Source organism: Vanacampus margaritifer, chromosome 12, assembly GCF_051991255.1.
Source record: "Vanacampus margaritifer isolate UIUO_Vmar chromosome 12, RoL_Vmar_1.0, whole genome shotgun sequence".
NCBI classification, from domain to species: Eukaryota; Metazoa; Chordata; class Actinopteri; order Syngnathiformes; family Syngnathidae; genus Vanacampus; species Vanacampus margaritifer.
In genome coordinates this window covers 21399870-21422255 of record NC_135443.1, presented here as the reverse complement: position 1 = coordinate 21422255, position 22386 = coordinate 21399870, and the positions used below count along the sequence as shown (strand labels likewise).

Here is a 22386-nt window from a genome sequence, read left to right as displayed (position 1 = left end):
ATATAAAATGTTAAATGTCTTCAACACACACAGAAGCTGACATTTATAAGTGTCAACAGTAAAGAGAAAACGTGTTTGTGTTGTTGTTTTTTGCCATAAAACATTTGCTTTCTTTGAATGCCCATTCAGGCATCCTATGTTGCATGGTGGGAGAGCCAGCGTCGTAAATCAGCGTTTGCGGTAAAACCCCCACCCTCTCTCGCCCGTCAGGGCTTTATTAGACTGCAATAAAGTTCATAGCTTTTAACCGATGGACCTTTTCGCCATGACGACCATTCGCTGCTTCATGGCCAACACGCAGAACGCCTATGAGCATTTTGACCGGTCCATGATTGGAGTGTTGTCTCGGTGATTATCTGTTTAAGACCCCTGCTTGCACTGTTTCTCATGATTCCACAGTCTTACAGATGAGCTACTGCAACATTTCTGACTTTTTTAAAATTATTTCTAGTAGTTCTGTTTATTGCTATTGTAAAAGTTGGTGGATATTAATAAATTAATACCGACCAAGGAATGGTCTCAGTATAGTAAATTTCTGACATGTCTACTTTGCTCTGCTCGTGACCCAAAAAAATCATTTGCTTCTGTTTATTTTTGTTGTGTAAAATGAGTGTCATCAATCATAAATAAAATGGAAGGAAAATTTGAAAAATTTAACACATTTACTTTGCCAGGGTGTCACTGAGTGTCTTTGCAGATATTTTTTTAAAAGTTGTTTTTAGTGGCTGTTTATTTCCATTGTGCAAGGTGGCCAATATCATGAATGACTATGGCAATACTAAACAAGGAACAAACGTCTATGGTCTCAGTGGGCCAAAGTTTGTTAGTTCTTTTTCAACTGCCTTATTTACTCCCACGTGGCCAATGTTGGCATGTCTGTTAAAAGTGCCAGCAAAGTCCTTACACAGCAATTAAAATACCTTCATTAAGCACTTTAGTATGTTGTCATTCTCTCCAACTCCCTGGTGCTATTGTGTACAGGGCGAGGTGAGTATGTACGGCATGTACGCGCAGTGTCTCCAGCAGCCACGGCCTTTACGTGGCATCAATTCTACTTCATCGCTCCCAGGAAAAGTACGGGGACACGTAAATAAAAAATAAACCTGGGCTATTCTAAACAAAAGCCGACTTGAATAGAAATACCTTCAGTCTGACTTTAATCTGATTTGCTTGCTATGATAAAATAAGTGGGAGTCAGGGCGTTGGTTTCAATTGAGTGTGTGAGACAGGGTGAATAATAGATGGATGGGGCAAGGGAGCTTGACTTTATCGACCTCCCCTTTGCACTTTTATGGAAAGTCGCTGAGTACTGTAGGAGAGAGGACCATATTGGAGAGATGCAGACCCCTAATATGCATGTATACTGATTGGCGACCAGTCCAGTGTGTATCCTGCCTCTCGCACAAAGTTAGCTGGGATTGGCCGCAGCTCACCCAAAAGCAACCCAAATGAGGGCAAGCGCTGTAGAAAATGGATTCCTCATACATCTTATTGCCCGTTTTGACCGGCTTTAAGTGGACATCTTGAAGTGAACGTGTAATCTTCACGCTGCAGCCTTACTACCACACCTGGCATTTCCTGATGGAAGCTTTTTACCGAGAGCACCTTGCGGCACACTTCAGCTTCTATTTCTATAAAACCTGGTCCGGATGGAATTGGTATTGGAAGTGGCTCAGCGATTCTTTTCGAAATTAGACACCCTGATGAGGACTGCCAGCTTGTTGGTTAATGACATCTCTAATAGCTCCACGCTAATAATTGCATACAGTGAATTTTTGACCTCGTGAGCTAAAAAAATGCACTTGATTCTAGACACACACATTCCTCCACGCCATTTATGCAATTTCCATAAACAGGCAGGAGAAACGAGGTGCGGATTCAAATGAGGCTACCTCCTACACACACACACACACACACACACGCACACACACACACACACACACACGCACACACACACACACACACACACACACACACGCACACACTGTGACTTTACACTCCAGTAAGCAGCACAGACTGGTCTTTTGAGACGCATGTTCACCAGCTACACAAGTGTGCGTACTGTATGTGGGTATGTGTGCACTTATTTTGAGGATTTTAAAGCAATAGTAAAGATTTTTTGTTATTGCTTAGAGAATTTTTTTGCACAAGCACTGAAAAGTGAAGGACACTGGCATGCATTTCGCCCCTTAGCTACGGTACCTATAAAAATGCTAATTACTACTTTCCTATTAGCCATCTGTAGCAAACCCAGCCACACAATGGTGAAGTATACTGGTGTTCCATGAAGTTTTTTGACACAACGTAAGAGCTATACCATAAACAAACATATAATTAACATAAATGTCCTTAAAGTTGTCAAATACACCTTCAAAACAACTTTCGGTCATAGATATGAAAAAGTTATCCAAAACAGAAAGCAAGTAGCATTAAACAACCACTAATGAGAAGCTATCATTAGCTTAACTTCAATGGAAAATAACACCAAAAAATCATTTTACAAGTAAAAAAAAAAAAATCACATAAATACATAAATACTTCCTGAACTGCCGGAAGTGCACCAAAATAAAATAACATAACAATAAAAATTACAACTTAAAAAATAAAGCATGGAGGGAACATGCATTAGACATTAGAAATCCCAAAACTTGTCAAATAGTCATTTATGAGTTTGTTACACCATCTTGACTCAGCTATACATAGATACTTAAAAACAATTAGTTCTCCAAGTACCACTGTGTTGTGTTAATACTATTAGGCTTATTATACCACATCCTCCATTCAGCTTTTCCCCTTTTGTTTTTATAATTGTCCCGGGTCCAGATCAAATGTTGGGACAAGCCGTGTTTGGCCACCCCTGGATTAGAGCACTGAATTCAAAGTGATAGCACCCTTGTACAACTTTAAACAAAGTAATAAAAAGCTGGTGGAATTCCCTGGTTAGCTCGCCTGTTTGGGCTATGCGGCTTTAATGGATGACAAAGTCAAGCCTAATTGTGTCACCCTAATGTTTATTTTTTGGGGGGCTGCAACTGCTGGGAACCAATCTCACTCTTTTGTCCCTTTTTATTTTGGTCACTGGGGCACTACAGTGGCTGTCAAATGTTGCGGGTTAGCGCAGGGATTGGCAAGTTCATCATCATCATCATCATGTAGGGAATCCTATGTTAATATAAGACGTCTGCGTAGACTCTAGGAAGTAAATTAGAATCTATTGTCACACTTGAAAGTGTGTGAAAGTTTCCATTGTGCAGATTTCATCACTTGGTCCAACTTGCTAGAATTTAATGACGTCAAAGTTAAACAATTGTTTTAGTGGCTTAAATTCAGATGGTATCGTTTTTCTCAAGTATTTTTGACAAGACAAAACTTGCAAATATTTGCAAGCGTGTGTATCGAGTCTAGTCAGTTAAACCTCCTTAAAAGCCTATCAGTGGCACACACTGGAATTTTAGAAAAAAAATTGCCCCCAGGTCCAGTTTCACCAATTAGGTCGGCGTCAGTCACAACAAGACACATGAAAAAGTCGTTTTGATTAGAAGCAGGCATTTTAGGCGATTTCCAAGGCTCGTATATAGCAATTCGCACACCCGAGTCATAACATTAGACTTCTGCTGGTGCCCTCCACACAGAAATCGTTGAAGTGGAATAATACCACCAATATGACACAACATCCCTCAATCAAGACACTCCATGATGTCAGAAACAAATACTTTCTACACAACTGGGCGTGAAAAGTGAATGTGAAGTAGTAAACTTCACAGACCTGTCCTAACTCCGTTCCAACTCTGGTAAAACCAGTTTTTACTCTAAACACAACTTATCAAAGTGTAAGTAAAAGTCTAGCACTAATGGTATTCTTTTATTCTGGATGTTGGTCTTCACTTCACTTACTCAACTAGTCTAAATGAATACATCTTGTGTGATGTGTTTTTTTTACCATCCTGCTGCATGCCGTCTTTTAGCGCAGCGTTGCCGCGGGTAACGGTGCTAATAGCGGCAGCATTGTGCGGTCAACTTGTAGTAAGAAATTGCGAGCATTTTCACACTGCTGAGCCTCTCTTCCTCGCTCTTATTCCATGCTGCTTATTGTACTGCACTGGCACCGAGGAGGGCCTCTGTGAAATCTATGGAGGGGGAAAAAAGGGTTGCAAGAAGAGGTGCGACAGAGTAATCAATGCAGAGAGACAGAAAAGGATGAATGCAGAGCAGAAAAGACTAACAAGCGTGGGAGCGAAAACCACTCACTGACAACAATGTGGTATTATTATGTTTTTTTATTCTACACTGTATTTTGTCTGCGATTGGATGGCAACTAGTTCAGGGTGTACCCTGCCTACTGCCCGAAGCCGGCTGGGATAGTCTCCAGTACCAACGGGACCCTTGTGAGGAATAAGCGGTAAAGAAAATGAATGGATGGATGGATTTTGTGTAGCTATTTTTTAAACTGCTTTGGATGTGATGCAGTTAGAGCTACCCAAAAGGGGACTAACGTGTTCTCAACGACTGCAGTTCATAATTTTTTTGTTTTTTATTGTTTATTTTTAATGCCCTCACATGTGAGAAATGACAGCAACAGTTGCCAATGCACTTTTCAACCATTCATTGAACACTACAGAACAGTAAATAGGGATTACGATGATGATTAAGACCGAATCTCACGGAGCAGTGAAGGCTCGCGAAGGTATGCACATGTAGCGAATGTTGTTTTTTGTGAGGGTTCGTTCAAGGTCATAAACCGTTGCTAAAACATTGCCAGATGTTCACCAACAGTTTTAATGTTTTTTCCAAATTTCTTGGCGACAAGTAAAATGGTTTGCGACTTTTAAAACTGTTGGTGAAGTCTGGCAAACGTCTTTGCAACGGATTATGCCCTGAGAATAAGGGTTAGGTATAATAATAAAAAAAGATTAACAAATGGGCTAGGATTAGGGGTTAAAATGAGAGGTTAGGATTAATGGGGCCTTGGAGTTGGGTTTACAGTTAGAATTAGCAATTAGGATTATGGGTTCTGATAATGGTTAGAACTAGGATTAGGGGTAAGGGTCAGGGATTCCATTTTCCAAGTCAGTGTTATGGTTAGAATTAGGGGTAGGAGTAGGGTAGGTTTAGAGGAGTTAGCGATAAAGGCTAGGGGTTAGAGTGAGTCATTGTTAGGGTTATGATTATAGGTTAGGTTTAAGGATTTGGAGTTAGAAGTTAGGAATAGGGGACGGGCATAGTGGTTGGAGTGAGTTATGGATGGGGTCTAAATTAGGCGGTTCATTGTGATGTTAGGATACAATTTTAGGGTTTGACGTAATTTAGGATTAAAGTGGTTAGGGTTAGGGTAAAGAGGTAGTGGCTTGGTGTTCTGTTTAGGATTAAAAAAAACATTTGTGGGCTGCGTCATCAGTAGGTGAATGTGCAGTTGAATGTAATGCGCTTTGAGGGCCTTGTAAGGTGGAAAAGCACTATTTGAATGAAGTACCTTTTACCATTTGAATTAAAACAAACATAATGCTGATCATGTTTTATGTAGCCTTAATTCTGAATATAAATGTTCATTGCCAGCTCTGTTAGTGTGACGTCACGCCTTTTGTTCGCCTTTGTATTCATTGCAATTGGAGAGCGAGTCACTGACTGCGCTTTGTTCTTAAAAATAAGCTCCTTATATTCTTCTTCAGCTCCAGCTCTGTCCTCCGCCTCAACTCGCTCCAATCTTTTTTCTCTAAAACAAGAGATCCAACAGGACCAACAAAAAATCTGCAGTCGCAGCTGCTGGACACTAGCTATAGTAGCTCGTTTTTAATGTGTTGATACACCTGAACATATTCCTGGTTTCCTTGCTACTGTGCGGCCATTGTGTGTTTACAACATAGCATGCATAGTTTGTGGGCGATGAACAACACGAGAGGAGGTTGTCCAAATAAGGACAGGACCAGAAAGAGGGGTACAGATGTGCTCCTTGTGACATAAGATAAAAGCACAGATTGTTCAGTGAGATGAAAGCACACTCCAGATTGCGCTCATTTGTGGCGGACTATATTTACATGCATTTGGCAAAGTGGAGAATATTCACGAGGGAGCGTTCCCTTTGTAAAACAAGCACTTTATGTCACTTTGCTCAGACTTCCTTGTCAGCAGTCGGAATCTAATGAGCACTCCAAGCAGAACATTGCCAATGATGGTAATTGGGCTATAAAAAACATGGTCCGTCATTTATTAATTCGTCAATTAGGAGTTGGGGGATGGAGATGAAGGGACACCGAATGCCCATAGAAAAACAGGCCACTACAGCCAAGTGGAGACTCTAGAGTAGTACTGTAAATTAAGGAGAGCCTTGTTCTCCTTTATTGCTGTTGATTGTTAGCAGTATGGCTGGTATGTTTTATACAACAAATTCTCCACAGTCTCCACTAAACTGCAGTGGTTGCCCTTAGTCTCCTCTTGTTTAAAAACAAAACAAATGCTGCTTGCCAAGAATTTTAAGAAGAACCTCGTTCGCCTCTATTGTTATTGTTCATTAGTGTTACGAGTAGTGTGTTCAATTCATCCAATAATCTGTATTCGCCGCTTGGCTGCAGTGGCCAGTTTTTGTTGCGCTTAGTGTCCTCTCAGATAAAATGACGAGAAGTAAATACAGGGGAGATTGTTGTTCTACTCCATTGTTGTTTGTTCTCCTTTGTTGTTATCATTTAATTAGCATTACAGCAAAGTGTGTTAAGTATGACAAATACTGCACAGTCTCTACTTAGCTCCAGTGGGCAGGTTTCCATTTGGACTCAGTCTCTTCCTAAAAATTGCCACATGCCGAAAATAAATTTAAAGGGAGCCTCATCCTCTCATTGCTGTCATTTATTAGCGTCAAAGCATGGTGTATTTAATATAATACTTAACATTTTCTACTTGGCTGCAGTGGCCCAGATTCCTGCTGCCTTTAGTTTCTTCACAGATAAAACTGCCGTAATGCCAAGACCCATTTTCTTCTCTGTTCATGTAATTTCTTAAGTGATGGGGTCGTCAATGCAGCAAAAACTCCACAGTCTCTACTTGGTGCAATAAGCAACAACTTTAGTTTCTTCTGGCAAGACTATACATGTGGCTGTTTAACCAAGAGAAGACTGAGGGCAGTGGCAAACTGGGCTACTGCAGCCAAGTGGAGACTGTGGAGTATGATATTAGGACAAAGCCACAGCGCCTAAGTTAAAAAGTGTACAGTTCATGGGTATGTCCCAAAATTTTTTTTGCCAATTTGCCCAAATGCATTCCGGAAGTGCTAGTTTTTACTTTAGGAGCAATAGGAACACTTTTTTTTTTTGTATTTTTCTTTAATAAATCAGCAACTTTTTTAATTTATGTCTCTTCTAAGCTGCGGAAGACTCGTGACTAATCAGCATGCTGAGGTAATAAAGTCGATAAGGTTTCCGTCCTTTAAGAGTCGGATGATTTGCATGCAGCTTGGCTCTGTAGATGAACTTGACATTTAGAGAGCAAAGATGGCTATTCGCAGCTCCTTCGACATGGATCTGGCATTTTCCTGTAGATGAGGACGTACAGCGGGTAAGGATGTCGAAAAAAGTGCCGATAACTCAGAGGAGAAGCTGATTTGTGCTGCTTAGCGACCCAGATAACTGCTGTGGATCAGAGGTGAAGACTGGAACTGGCTTTATAGATCTTACACACACAAACGCACAAACACACACACACACACACGTGCTTGCTGCAGTGTAAACTAATATTGCAGGAGCTCCAGCGTGCACAATCCCAGGCTTAGAGATTTGATACCAATCGCACTTAAGCTAAGATCTTCGATGTGTGCATACATACTAGTTAGCGGTGTTAAACCATACAGCTATTTATGAGTAAAAACAAGCAATTGTGAAGCCAAGAGAGAGCTAACTAAAAATGTTTTGCCTGAAGAAAACAATGAAAAACACAATAGACAGGATAATGACTAGCATCTAAGTTATGTTACTTATGCAAGTTATGTTATTAGTTATGTTTTTATAAAGTATGATATTATAGAGGCCTATACTCCTTAAAAAAAAAACAATTTTTTTGTTGGATTTTGAAAGAGGCTGCAATGGATTAATTGCATCTTCATTTGTTTTAGTGGGGAAAGATGACTTGAAAATATATGTTTTGAGTTTCATCAGTTTCATCCCAACATTGCTTTAACAACATAATAGCATGTAGCTAATTTACCAAGAGCCATTGTGGAGTACTTTCCTCGCTCCTTTCACAAGCACACACACTCAAGAACAACACGATCTGTCCACTGCCGGTGCCAAGTTTCCTATGACTCGGACCAAAACCCCTAAAATATCACCCTGGACCTGAGTTTCACGACAGGACTGTTAAAGTCATTGTATGCTAAGACATGGCATGTGCGTGTGTGTCGAAAAGTCAGCAAACCCCCCCCCCCCCCAAAAAAAAAAACAAGAAGGAAATCCCATAGACTCAGGCCAGAAGCTACAGTGAGCTAACCCAACTGGTGACAGCTTCCCCTTTCTAAAGTAAGTTCACAAAAACTGGAAGTGTTTACTGTGAAAACAGCACTGAACAAAAAAAGGTTATTCATGTAACTTCAGCCTCTTTCACACAGAGAGCATAGCATGCAAGCCAAGCAGCCAGTATTCATACCGTATGCCTGCACCTTTTAAACAGAACATAGCAAAGAGATATATTAGGACAATCTTGTTTGTTTTCAAGCAGTAGCCTCTTTCACACAGAGAAATTGGCACATCACACCTGTAGTTTGTCCCCCTGTGCCTTTTATGCAGAATACAGCAAAGTGGAAATTGCCACAACTGTGTGCAATTTCACACGGGAAGCCTATTTCACACAGATATCAGCGTAATTAAGTTGTACATCCGGCATTTACTTGCATGAGCCTTTTAGGCAGAACATAGCAAGGCTAGATAACTTCGTTTTGACAAAATATCCTCTTACACACAGAGATCCAGAAAAAATTGCACATCATGGCCATAAAACCATAATTTATTTGCCTGGGCCTTATATGCAGAAATGAGCAAAGTGAGATAGTTTAACAACGGTGTGCCTTTTTCACGTGGAGATCTATAATAGTTGCAAACATTCAGGCCATACATAGCATTTATTTGCATGTGGCTTTTACACACCAAAAATAGAATACTGTTGCAACTATTTGCACTTTCACACAGTGACTCCTTTAATTACACAAAAATTGACTTTAATGAGACAAAATTGATTTATTGGAAAATCTAGTGTTTTAATTGATTTATAATTTAGCCTAACCAGTCTCTATATTGCTAGTTTTTCACCACTGTACACTAAGTACACATAAGTTACAGGAATACAATAGGAACACTTTTTTTTTGTCTTTTTCTTTAATAAATTAGCAACTTTTTAATTTATGTCTCTTCTAAGCTGCGGAAGACTCGTGACAAATCAGCATGCTGAGGTAATAACGTCGATAAGGTTTCCGTCCTTTAAGAGTCGGATGATTTGCATGCAGCTTGGCTGTGTAGATGAACTTGACATTTAGAGAGCAAAGATGGCTATTCACAGCTCCTTCGACATGGATCTGGCATTTTCCTGTAGATGAGGACGTACAGCGGGTAAGGATGTCGAAAAAAATGCCGATAACTCAGAGGAGAAGCTGATTTGTGCCGCTTAGCGACCCAGATAACTGCTGTGGATCAGAGGTGAAGACTGGAACTGGCTTACAGCTGGGGATTACAGCTGTACATTGGTGCTCAAATTCCCCAAAAGTTGTACAATTTGTGCGCAGTTGAGAACAATTTTAAATGACTGTCTCTTAGCTACTGTCACAGTTTGTGCTGTTGGACAAGGTGTAGACCTCTATGATAGCTTCTTCAGCTACCCATCAAGCGGCTAGCTGCCAAGCTTGTTACTTGTGATAAAGGCATTAATGGCTCAAATCAAATTTCTATCTGCCATTTCCCACCACCAATGCCATTTTCATGTTATTGTTTATCCGACTTCAATAATTCCTGATTTTAGGTGCCTAACATCTGTTTTTTTCCCCCTCCAGTACAAAAGCTCGTGTGGTGCGTGAAATTAATCTAATTTTAATGTTTGCCTTATAGTCTCTTGGCATATGCCACCAATATAGTGCATACAACGTCCGTCTGGGAGCCTTACACAACGGCTCCGACACATTTTACAAGTGCATGAAAGTAAGACGCCATATTACAAGCGAGCCCCCGAAGCGTTTAGTCAAATATTAAAGCACCAGTTCGTCTTGGTCTCCCTTCAATCAGAACGGGATTTTTTTTTCCCCTACCGTGGGCGTCTCTAATATTAGTCCAGATTGCCAGCGAGTGGGAGGAAATTACAATGAAAGCACAACCGTCCTTAAACAGATGAAAGAAGCCTAATGATGTTAAAAGGTTAGCGCGCACGTACTGTGGGCGGCGTACACCTGGGTTTAAAGGTTGATTCGCAGTAGATGGGACAGTATGGCTCCAAAATAAAAAATCTAACTTCTGCGATATGAAAAAGGAATAATTTCACACATTTGAAAATAGAAAAATTTCCAAGTGCAACTAGTAAATTCTCCAATAAATCTATGATTCTCAATTAGAAATAGTGCAATTTGATAATATAAAACAGAATATTTTCTCTTTAAAGTACATTAGTAGCTTATTTTTAGTATTATATTTTGAAGGACACAGCCAAGCGTAATTTAGTAAATCATAACAGCTGTAATCTTTTCTTTTTAAAGAGTTATACAGTTTGTCAGGAAAGTTATTTAATAAAATATTAAAGTTTGACTGTTGTGTTTTTGGTAAAGTGCAACATCAGTAGTTTGTCTTTTTTTGGGGGGGGGGGGTTGTAACAAAAAAGGAAGAAAGGTAAATGCTAATACTGCACAACAGTTAAAAAAAGTCTTATTTTTAGCTAATTAATAATGCAGAAAAGTTAAATTAATAATACATAACAGCTTAATGTTTTTCCGGCAGGACAACAACAATAGTTAGTCTTTTTTTCAGGGGCTAACTAAGCAATTAAGTGCAATTTGACAATATCTAATAGCATCAATCTTTTCTTTTTAAGAAAGTGAAACATTAATAGTAATGTCTGCTTTTTATGAAACAACTAATAGAGCCAAGTGTAACATTACTAATTTTAAAATTCTGAATTATAATGCTGTAAATAGCTATCTACAGTATAACTATTTGTTATTCCTTTATTGAGTACTGTACTGTTATAAGCAAGTTGCTCAACATGACGTCTGCTGGTTAGATGCCGAGCTGCACTGTGTTTGTTTGCCGAATAGTAGACATGTGACTAGAATATGTGGCAAGTACAGTTCTGGTCTCTTACTGTTTTTCAGAGTTTGAACTTGCAACGTCTCTGTACCGTATCGAATGTCCCCATGAATGCAAAACAATATTGAGCCAGTGGTTAGTCGTTGGTTAGAATACATTTGGAATGGTTACAATCAAACAACCACATCTTTGTTAATACACTCTTTCCAAAGAAAATGTGCAATAACACAAAGGGTAAGTTCACGTTAGAACACGCACACACAGAGGACAATAAGTGTGCGTTCGCCACCCCGCTGTTGGGTGAAAGCGTCTACCAGCTCTGGTTGTGATTCATTAAGTGTTTCGCAGCACACCTGTGGGGAAACGATCAGCAGCAAGTACGGACATCGAGTGACTCACACATACAAACACTGAGGTCCATGTTTGATTGCAATAACTGCAATAACGGTTATTGTTGCTGTGTATGTGTTTAAAATTATGAATAAAAAAAAATCTAATGTAAAAAACTTGATTACAACAAACATTTGAACATAATACAAAAAGGTAATTGATGATAACATACATTTGAATAGCAATGGCATGCAGCTTTTTTTGTCTTTGTCTGTCAAAACATGAAAATATGATGATATAAAAATAATTGACCTTAAACATAAAAAAAAGTATTAGTGTTTTTAAAATGAGAAGTTATTGTGTTATTTTTTATGAGTTAATAGATTAAAATAAATACATTTTAAAATTTGAAATAAATTCACCATGCATTTAAATAAAAATCGAAACTATAAAAATAATAATTTAGCTTTTTTGTGTGTTCAGTTAAAATGATGAAAAATGACAAGGATTTTAACTTAACATATTTTAACTTAACAAAATTAACAGTCATTGAGCAGCGTGCCTACAGCAACACTAAGATAATTTCTATGCTTTCCCTTTACATTGATAGAACCGTCGCCCCTGTCAACATGGCCGCTACATGACATGCCAGGCATGTCTGTTAGCCTTCTCTGAGTCTTCCTGTATATCTGTGACAACAGTGGCATAATCTGGAATGTGAACTCTGTTTGTGGTGCTGTGGCCAATTTCAGCCAATTCTACAACAAACAGACTTTGACAACTACTTTACAAAGGGACATTTTAAGTGGACTGGACACTATTTTTTTTGTCTGTTCACTCCGGAGTCTGTTGGTCCAAGTCGGGCTACCATTGTATGTGGTTGGCATAATAAAGGGACTGAGCGCTCCCCTTCCAGTACCTACTTCCACTGCCCTCACTCGTCTGGTCCCCACTGAGTCTCTTATGGTCCACTTGTTATCCCTGCACTCACACACACACACACACACACAGGTTTGCCTCTGTGTATTATGAGGACATTTTTTCCAAACCTGTTTAATTGTGTATTACGGGGACACCCCTTTCCGCTAATGCCAGAGAGATGGGACTTGCACCCCAAAAAATTTTTGGGGGTCGTCCAGGGAAATTTCACTTCAAAACTTGAAAAAACTCAACGCACAAAAAAAAGAAAAACCTGAAAAAACAGTAATTATGAGGACATAGATAATGAGCTAAATAAGCCACGCCCATGGCAAAAATGGTAATTATGAGGACCAACTCACATTACAAGGACAAAGTTTACACAACACACAGCAACCATGTCACTGAAGTGACTTGAAAGTTCTGGGATTCTGACGTTACACAAACTGAAATGACATTGATGTGTAATGACTTACCTGATATAAGGTCGCATTGTTGTGCATAACAATACTGTGAAATGCAAAGTCATACCTGATCCTTGAGCACCATGTTACAACTTTAGGACAGACTGAAACTGGTATGTTCATAAAACATGCTTCTTATGTGAACAGGTTATCTGGGTCAAGCACATCTTTGTAATGGATAAGTTAGACATGAAACCAGATGCAAAAGAGTCAGTGAACATTGAACATTTTATTCTTTAAAACATGACTACCTCTCATCTTAAAGATGAGCAGTTTTCTAATAGCTCATTACTGGAATACCTTCGGATTTCAGAATTTCTGAAACAGGTTCAATGTAGGAAGTGTCCGAAGTACTGTGAGAATCTGGAACATATTCCTCTGCTGATGAATCCTCACTTGAACTGGATACATCAGCAACCTAATTTTTTAAACAAAAACAATTATTACATACATACAGACATACATATACATATTGTCACTGTCCTGTGAAAAACACATCCACCATATTTTCCAGACTATAAAGCGCACCGTGATACAAGCCGTGCCGCCAAGAAGGATCGCTACCGGAGAGCAGCCCGCGACCTAAAAATGGAAACGTGTTTTTCACAGGACACCAATGATATCCATATATACAGTAGACGCACACATACATGTGCATATATACAGCGGCTCTAAAATTGACACCTGCCGGATGCGGGTTAAAGTTCCTTTTGGCGGGTGGTCATAAATATTTACTAGCTTTACTTCGCTGTTACTTAGTGATGTTACACTCGAAGTAGAAGCTTGAGACAAGTGTCGAGCGCTCCCGCCATTGATGGGCTAATGTGCTAAAGTTCATTTACCAAAGATAGGTGGTCTTCATCATCAAGCAGTTTTGCATTTTTTTTTTTTTTTGCAATCAACGGGATATGTGCCAGATGCTGGAGCAAACTAGAAAAGCATTTAGAACCTAAAGTTTGTGCATATACTAAAGATTATTATAAATCTAGTCACCACATTTATTCGAAAGATGAGATGAAGCATTTAACAAGAGGGATAGTTAATATGCTTAATCTATGGCATTGCCCCTAAAACGGGTCTTGTGTGATACAGTCCTTCAGTTACAGTAGACGTTTTCTATTTTACCGAGTCAGACAGTCGTTAAGATTGAGACAATTGCTCAACATTTAGCTGCTTGCAACTAAAGACAGCGGTATAAACATGGGTCATAATTTATCCTCTTGACTAAATTATATTCATTCAATGAAAATGCCTGCACTATTAATCCTGGTTGCGTGAAACAAAGATCCATTGCAGATACAAATAACACACAAGATAAAATACCCATCATGCCAGTCCATTCTAGTGCAGCGAAAGGTCCAAAACATAAAGCACATTTATCCAAGCTTGATACAAGTGAATAAACTACCTGATGTTTACACTCCTGTTTTAAAAAAAAATAATAATAAATTATAGCGAGTTCACCTCTAAAATCCACCATAAATAAATTAATGGGAAAAAAAGATCACTACAGTGCATAATCTAAATCACCAAACTGCCAACAAATCTTCAAGTTGAGATATTTTTAATGTTGACTTGTAGAAATTTTAGTCCCATACAAGCGTATTGTTGGATACAGTATTTTTAACGTCTTGGCAATACACATTGCATAAACAATTGTTGTGATTATATTTGTTAGTTATATAGTTTAGCCCTAGCATCTACTCTACACTCTTCACTCCTAACGTCTTGCTTCTGAAAACTGATTTCAACATCAATATTCAAAAATAAATCTCGTCACCTGGTCAACTTTGTCTGTGACAGCTATGTCTTCAGCTATGTCTTCAGGTTGTGCGTCAGTTCAAACCTGGTACACATGAAGAGAAAAATACATATAAAATTCAATTCTTACTAACACACAAGACTGTACCTGTGCATGTACACAGTTACAGTACATACAGAACAATGAATAGGTTAAAGTATTGTGAATGCAAACTCATTTTATTTGCCATTACAAAAATAAATAAATAAATCCTTCTGCACTACAGGTTTGTGTAAATTGGTGACGTCTATTTTTCACAATGAAACAAAAACAAGAAAATACACAGTCCTCAGAGAATCCATACCTGACCAGAGTATGAATTGTGAGGACTGTATGTGTAACTCCAAGCCCTGAAAACTTATTTTACACTCACAGTGTATAAATACAATGTCCTCAGTGTGTCAGTTATTCACAACTACGACATTGTGAGGACTATGTATCTGCGAGGGCTGCTCAGTATTGACAAAACATGCGACATGGGTGTTTTATACAATGATGGAGATTATTTAAGCATTTAACACATACCTAAAAAAAAAAGATCTATCCATATACATATATATACACATACATATAGATATATATACTGTATACATAGCGAGACGGACAGACAGACATAGCGAGATGGACAGAGCGAGACAGATAGATATAGAAAATAAAGATAGAGATAAAGATAAAGAGATCTTTATAATCCAAAGAAAGAAATGCATGTTAATGCGGAAAAATAAGCATGCTCATTGTGATCTAATCTTATCCTATTAAGTTATTTTTTGTTAGTAATGCCCCTCGATACGGTTCTCTCGTATGGCGATGCGCAATTCAGGTAGTCTCTGATTGGTCAAAGTCAGACTAAAGTATACAATACAATATTCATTTGTTGCATGTCTTTGCAATACAAATATTGCATGAGCCATTCGTGCGACAAGATATTTTTTTATATATTGTGCCAACGTCTTGCTTCTGAAAAATGTATTTCAACATCAACATTCAAAAACAAATCTAGTCACCTGGTCAACTTGGTCTGTGACAGCTATGTCTTCAGGTTGTGCGTCAGTTGAAACCTGGTACACAAAGAGAAAAATACATATAAAATTAAATTCTTAGTAACACGACTGTACCTGTGCATTTACACAGTTACAGTACATAAAGAACAATGAATAGGTTAAAGTATTGTGAATGCAAACACATTTTATTTGCCATTACAAAAATAAATAATCCGTCAGCACTAGTGGTTTGTGTAAATTGGTGACGTCTATTTTTCACAATGAAACAATTAATAGAAAATACTCAGTCCTCAGAGTGTCCATACCTGACCAGAGTATGAATTGTGAGGACTGTATCTGTAACTCCAAACCCCTGAAAACTTATTTTACATTCGCAGTGTATAAATACACTGTCCTCAGAGTGTCAGTTATTCACAACTACGACATTGTGAGGACTGTGTATCTGCGAGGGCTACACAGTATTGACATGCGACATGGGTGTTTTATACTGTGATGGAGATTAAACATTTAACACGGACCTAAAAAAAAAGATCTATACATATACTGAATACATACATACTCTATATATACAGTATATATATATATATATATATATATATACAGTATACATACAGTATATATATATATATATACACACAAATATACATATATATATATATAGATAGAGAGACAATATATAGATATAGATAGATATATAGACATAAAGATAAAGATAGAGAGATCTTTATAATCCAAAGAAAGAAATACACGTTAATGCGGAAAAATAATCATGCTTATTGTGATCTAGTCTTATACATATAAGTTTGTTTTTTTTAGTAATGCCCCTCGATACGGTTCTCTTGTATGGTGATGCGCAATTAAGGTAGTCTCTGATTGGTCAAAGTCAGACTAAAGTATACAATACAATATTCATTTGTTGCATGTCTTTGCAACAGACATATTGCATGAGCCATTCGTGCGACAAGATCTTTTTTGTATATATTGTGCAACGTCTTGCTTCTGAAAAACGTATTTCAACATCAACATTCAAAAAGAAATCTAGTCACCTGGTCAACTTGGTCTGTGACAGCTATGTCTTCAGGTTGTGCGTCAGTTGAAACCTGGTACACAAAGAGAAAAATACATATAAAATTAAATTCTTAGTAACACGACTGTACCTGTGCATTTACACAGTTACAGTACATACAGATTAATGAATAGGTTAAAGTAATGTGAATGCAAACTCATTTTATTTGCCATTACAAAAATAAATAAATAAATCTGTCTGCACTACAGGTTTGTGTAAATTGGTGACGTCTATTTTTCACAATGACACAAAAATAAGAAAATACACAGTCCTCAGAGTGTCCATACCTGACCAGAGTATGAATTGTGAGGACTGTATGTGTAACTGCAAGCCCTCAAAACGTATTTTAAACTCACAGTGTATAAATACACTGTCCTCAGAGTGTCAGTTATTCACAACTACGACATTGTGAGGACTGTGTATCTTGCGAGGGCTGCACAGTATTGACAAAACATGCGACATGGGTGTTTTATACAGTGATGGAGATTATTGTGACATTAAACATGGACCGAATATATATATCTTCATAATCTAATTAAAGAAATACACGTACGTGCGGAAAAATAATCATGCTCATTTTGATCTAGTTTTATCCAAATAAGGTTTTTTTTGTTAGTAATGCTCCTCGATACAATTCTCTTGTATGGCGATGCGCAATTAAGGTTGTCTCTGATTGGTCAAAATCAGACTCAAGTAGGGCCTGGCAATAAATCAAATTAATTGAATAAATTAAATTCAAATTGAATCGTTGAAAATTTGCTAAATCGTGAAATGTATTTTGTCTTTTGGATTATTAAAAACTGTTATAATGTTCTGTTACATCCAGATGTTATTGTGAGTTGTAATTTTGCACAAGTGGTGGCAGAATGCTGGATGGTTGGTTTAAAAGACTTTTTATTTAATTTTTTGGCCATATCGCTTAGCCTCAGACTAAAGTATACAAACAATCCAATATCCATTTGTTGCACGTCTTTGCAATGCACATATTGCATGAGCCATTCGTGCGCCAAGATATTTTCCACATATTGTGCAGCCCTAGTATCTCCACCCTCCACTAATGTCTTGCTTCTGAAAACTGATTTCAACAACATTCAAAAAGAAATCTAGTCACCTGGTCAACTTTGGCGCAGTCTGTGATAGCGGTGTCTTCATCAGGTTGTGCTTCAGTGGAAACCTGGGGTAGATGAATAGAAAAATACCAATACAATTAAATTCTTACTAAGACTAGACTGCTATACTGTAATTTCATGTAATCATGAATGTGCGACCAGTAATTCTAGTATGTCACATGTATGAAACAATATCCAAATGTCATGATAAGCAATCACGATATGATAATCAACATGATATTGTGAAGTTAGCGATACTCACGATAACTGTAAAAGTAAAATAAAAAAATAAGTCACAATATTGTAAAAAAAATGAAATAAAAACAAAAAAAATTATATTGAGAAAAGAATGTACTTTTGCTTTTGAGTTATAATTAATCTTTTATGTTTTGTCAAACCTTGCACGATTACCCCCCCCCCCCCCCCCCCCAAAAAAAAAAAAAATTAAGTGTGACAACACACCATATAAACATACCATAGTGTTTTTCCATTGTAGTGAAATTCAAACATGAAAACCTTCTGGGCATCATGATACACTCTCAGCCTGTTTTCACGTTCCTGTTTGCTTATAACTTCTCCTCGATATTCAGTAGGAAAGACTCCCTTCTGAAAGGAGCAGGAACTGAACACTCCTCGACCTTACAAAGAAAAAGGGATACAACAGAAATATTTCATTATAACAGTAATGAAAACTAGGCCCATACTAAAGAATCTTTTACCAATACTCACCTTTGAATGAATTAATATATTTCATGGTGAAGCCATCCCTGTCTTTACCTAAGGATGAAAAATATGCTACCTCTTCTTTGGGTTTAACTTTTGCCCTCTGTGGCCTCATGACTGACATATCTCACTGAAGATAATGATCTAAAGCTATAGAAAAAAAATGAGTTTCAATCAGTTTGATAGGTAACTTGGTGCAGATGTTTTGAAGTTGACTTTCTGTGGACCATAATATCCTGTGCATTAAATGTGCCAACGAAAATAAAATACAGTGGATAGCACAGCTCTGCTAAATATTTGCATAAATTAAATGTAATGAACACTTTACAGACTTTACTGAAATATTTCTATTTAAAGAACAAATTTAAGTAAACACAAATGCAGCAATTTACCAATACTTCATTTATACTGTACTGGTAATACTAAACCATTGTATATTTTCACATCACAAACCAGCCTATCAAACCAGCCTGTTATTGCTTTCCTCTTAAAAATTTCAATTAGCATTTATCTTACACAACAGACGGTTAGCTCTGCTATGCTAACTGAGCTAACCGTTGCTAACAAAAGCGTAGCAATTCTAAATAATTAGCTGCAACCATCATAATCAACAGATGGTTAGGTATGCTAACGTTAGCTTAGCTGCACTTACACTGGACTTGCATTATAAATCATTTTCAGCAATGTACACAAGCGACCAACATTAAAATAAACAAGTTTCTGGAGGAAAAATTCGAGCTTCAAACCTACCTCATTAGCACAGCTACACTGCCATCACCTCTCGTGAAGTAATTAGAGCCGGGGGCGGTTCTCTATCGGGGCTGCTAGATGACGTCACTTCCGTACTCCGGGCAATATAATAAATCACATTTAAATCAACAAATTGGTTCAGTGTTGGATTATGAACTTTGTTGATAAGAGTGGCTATTGTTCTATGATTTACAGTGTCAATTAAAAAAAAAATAGATCACATTTAAAATTAACCCGAAAGGCTCATATACTAAATTAATTACCACAGACGAAAACAAAGGATATTATTGCTAGAATTATAGATAATTTTGTAATCGTTTAATGTGATTTCAGTTTGTTTTTTTAAAAAGTTATTATTATTTTTTTCATTAACAAAAATGTTTTTTTGCTTTAGTAAATAAAATAACCTTGCTGCTGTCACACAGTTGCTGTCCGAGGATGTTTTGGTACTATACTTTAGTAATGGATGCATGTGTTTTTTGGCAAAATTGTGAGCGAGCCCAGTAACTTGGCTTAGAAGCAACCCTGCAAATGAATGGTCACATGATGCTTTACTGTTGGCATGAAGCAGGACTGATGGTAGCGCTCACCTTTTCTTCTCCAGACAAGCATTTTTCCGGATGCCCCAAACAGTTGGAAAGGGGGTTAATCAGAGAAAATAACTTTAACTCTTTTTTCCTTATTTTGGTCTGTGTTTATGGAATCCCTTTTTCACTGGTCACACCAGGCCATCCTCCAAAAGTCTTACTCCCTCACCATGGGTGTAGATGGACTCATACCTGCTTACTGCCATTCCTGAGCAAGCTCTACACTGGTGGTGATGTCCTTATCCCCGCAGCTGAATCAACTTTGGGAGATAGTCCTGGCTTTTGCTGGATTTTCTTGGGTGCCCTGAAGCCTTCTTCACTTAAAGTTTGTAAGGTCACTAAAGGAAATTACTTTAATTTTCATGGCAAATAGGGACTTTGCAATTCATCTAATCACTATAACATTCTGGAGTACATGTACATGCAAATTGCCATCATAAAAAAACAATAATAAGTCAGCACTGCAGATTCTTAGAAAATCAATGTCATTCTCAAAACATTTGGCCACTGGTGTACAGAAAGATGTTATACTGTAAAGGCAGGGTGGGATGTTAAATGATGAATTAATGTACGGCACTGACAGTTTCTCTGTCTCTGCTGTTAACCATTGTACATTTTTAAATAAACAACCACTGAAAGAATTAAATACTGAAATATATAATTAAATATCATAGGGTATTTCATTATTTAATTATTTACTTAGGAATTGGTGGCTGCAAAAAAAAAAAAAAAAAAAGGTTCTGTGTCTACAGACAAACATTCACAATACACAGCATTTTGAGAAAAAACTGAATTATGGAGACGTGCGTAATTGTGGGGACAGGTGATGGTCAGCCAATCAAATGCTGTGAAATATACACTGGTGTGAATTATTCATGAAGTGGTGCATTACAAGGACCTTCCTACAGGGGGCGCCATCAAATACACAAAAATACACAAATTCACGTAATTATGCTTTACAAGGACATTGGCTAAAACTTTGGATTTAAGCCTTCTACAGCCCTAGAAGCACTTCTGCATTGAAATAATTATGAGGACATGGGCTGTGTCCTCATAATTCAAAATGTCCTTGCAGCACGGCATGTATTCAGGTGAAATGTCCTCATAATACACAAAGGCAAACACACACACACACACACACACACACACACACACACACACACACACACACACGCACACACACACACACACACACACACACACACACACACACACGCACAAACACACTCACCGTCAACACGTACGCTCTCCAGTCCACTCCTTTTACCTCAGCTCGCTCGTTTGTCAGTTCTGCATTAAACGGGGAAAGAAGAAGCTAAGGAGAGTGGAGGTGGAGGGGAAATGGAAAGAGCCACAGTCTTGTTTTCATTGCTTCACCCAGAGGGAAAGCGAGAGAGGGAGAAGAAGCCGCGAGGAAGATGGCAAAGTGACAAACGTCTGGCTGTAAACTGGAGCCAAGAGGAGGAGGAAGGAGGCAGCGACGGTGGAAGAAGAATATGTAATTAAAGCTGTGATGAGCGAGCGGCCTCGCAAAGCTTTTCTCTTGCTTATGACTGGACGGGTGCTGCATGGAGCTCTTAAGCACACACTTCCCACTTGGTGCCTACTGATGCCACAATGACCATTTACAACGGGGTCACCAACCTTTTTGAAAACGAGAGCTATTTCTTGGGTACTGATTAATGCCAAGGGATTGCAGTTTGATACACGACTCTGAAATAACAAATTTGCTCAAAATACTATTAATTGGGGATGGGTGGGTACCGATACCAGGTCACATTTCATGGTATCGGTGCTCGCGACGGTAATCGATACCGTTATCGGCCCCGGCTCTTGTGGCCATTTTTTCGGTCAGGAACTAAAGGCTGAAATGGTTATTTTGCATTTATTGACTGCCACAAGGGGCTCCAGTAAGAGAGCGCATACGTCTTCAGTTGTACTCAACAATTTAACTAGCTCTGAAGTGCAGAAATATCTTTGTATATTGTATATCATCATTAACTACTGCACTGCTATTGAATGAATGATTGGAGAACGTGGAACAGGAAAAAGAAATAAAGAGCAGCCTTCCAAATTAAAAGCATGGATTTCAAGATATAATTAAACTTCACACACTAAACAGCTTGGTGAATTTTGAACATGGTAGATACAGTATTACTAAATTACTTGAAACACTATTGCATTGAATTGAATTATTTGCCTTCACTGTATTCCTCAAAAAGCAGTTGTACAACCACATATTTTGGTACACAGTGAGTACTGAAGATTTGAGTATCGGTATCGGTACCTGTCTCAAAAAAAGTTGGTATCAAACATCCCTCCAATAATCATATGTTATGAATAATAATGAATGATATTCAATTTTGTACATGTACACGT

The 22386-nt window shown here is 38.0% G+C and overlaps 2 protein-coding genes across 8 annotated transcripts in view; one reads left to right on the top strand and one right to left on the bottom strand.

Moving 5' to 3' along the window:
* The window catches only part of slc8a1b (solute carrier family 8 member 1b), a 143921-nt gene that overhangs the window by 23146 nt on the left and 98389 nt on the right, over positions 1-22386 (top strand). The gene's annotated exons all lie outside the window — the stretch shown is intronic.
* LOC144061863 (N-lysine methyltransferase KMT5A-A-like) lies at positions 13181-21246 on the bottom strand. 3 transcript variants are annotated; one of them, XR_013296288.1, is made up of 8 exons: positions 19421-21239; positions 18677-18820; positions 18423-18585; positions 17950-18012; positions 16819-16872; positions 15776-15829; positions 14751-14816; positions 13181-13388 (listed from the first exon to the last, which is right to left on the bottom strand). XR_013296288.1 is itself a non-coding variant. In XM_077582748.1 (6 exons), the coding sequence occupies exons 2-6, from the start codon at positions 18423-18425 to the stop codon at positions 13248-13250; spliced, it is 315 nt and encodes a 104-aa protein (XP_077438874.1). In that variant the 5' UTR covers positions 18426-18585; positions 18677-21246; the 3' UTR covers positions 13181-13247. The 3 variants fall into 3 exon arrangements, 2 of the variants coding, with proteins under 2 accessions (XP_077438874.1, XP_077438873.1); XM_077582748.1 differs by lacking the exon at positions 14751-14816 and having other exon boundaries at positions 18677-21246; XM_077582747.1 differs by lacking the exons at positions 14751-14816; positions 16819-16872 and having other exon boundaries at positions 18677-21242.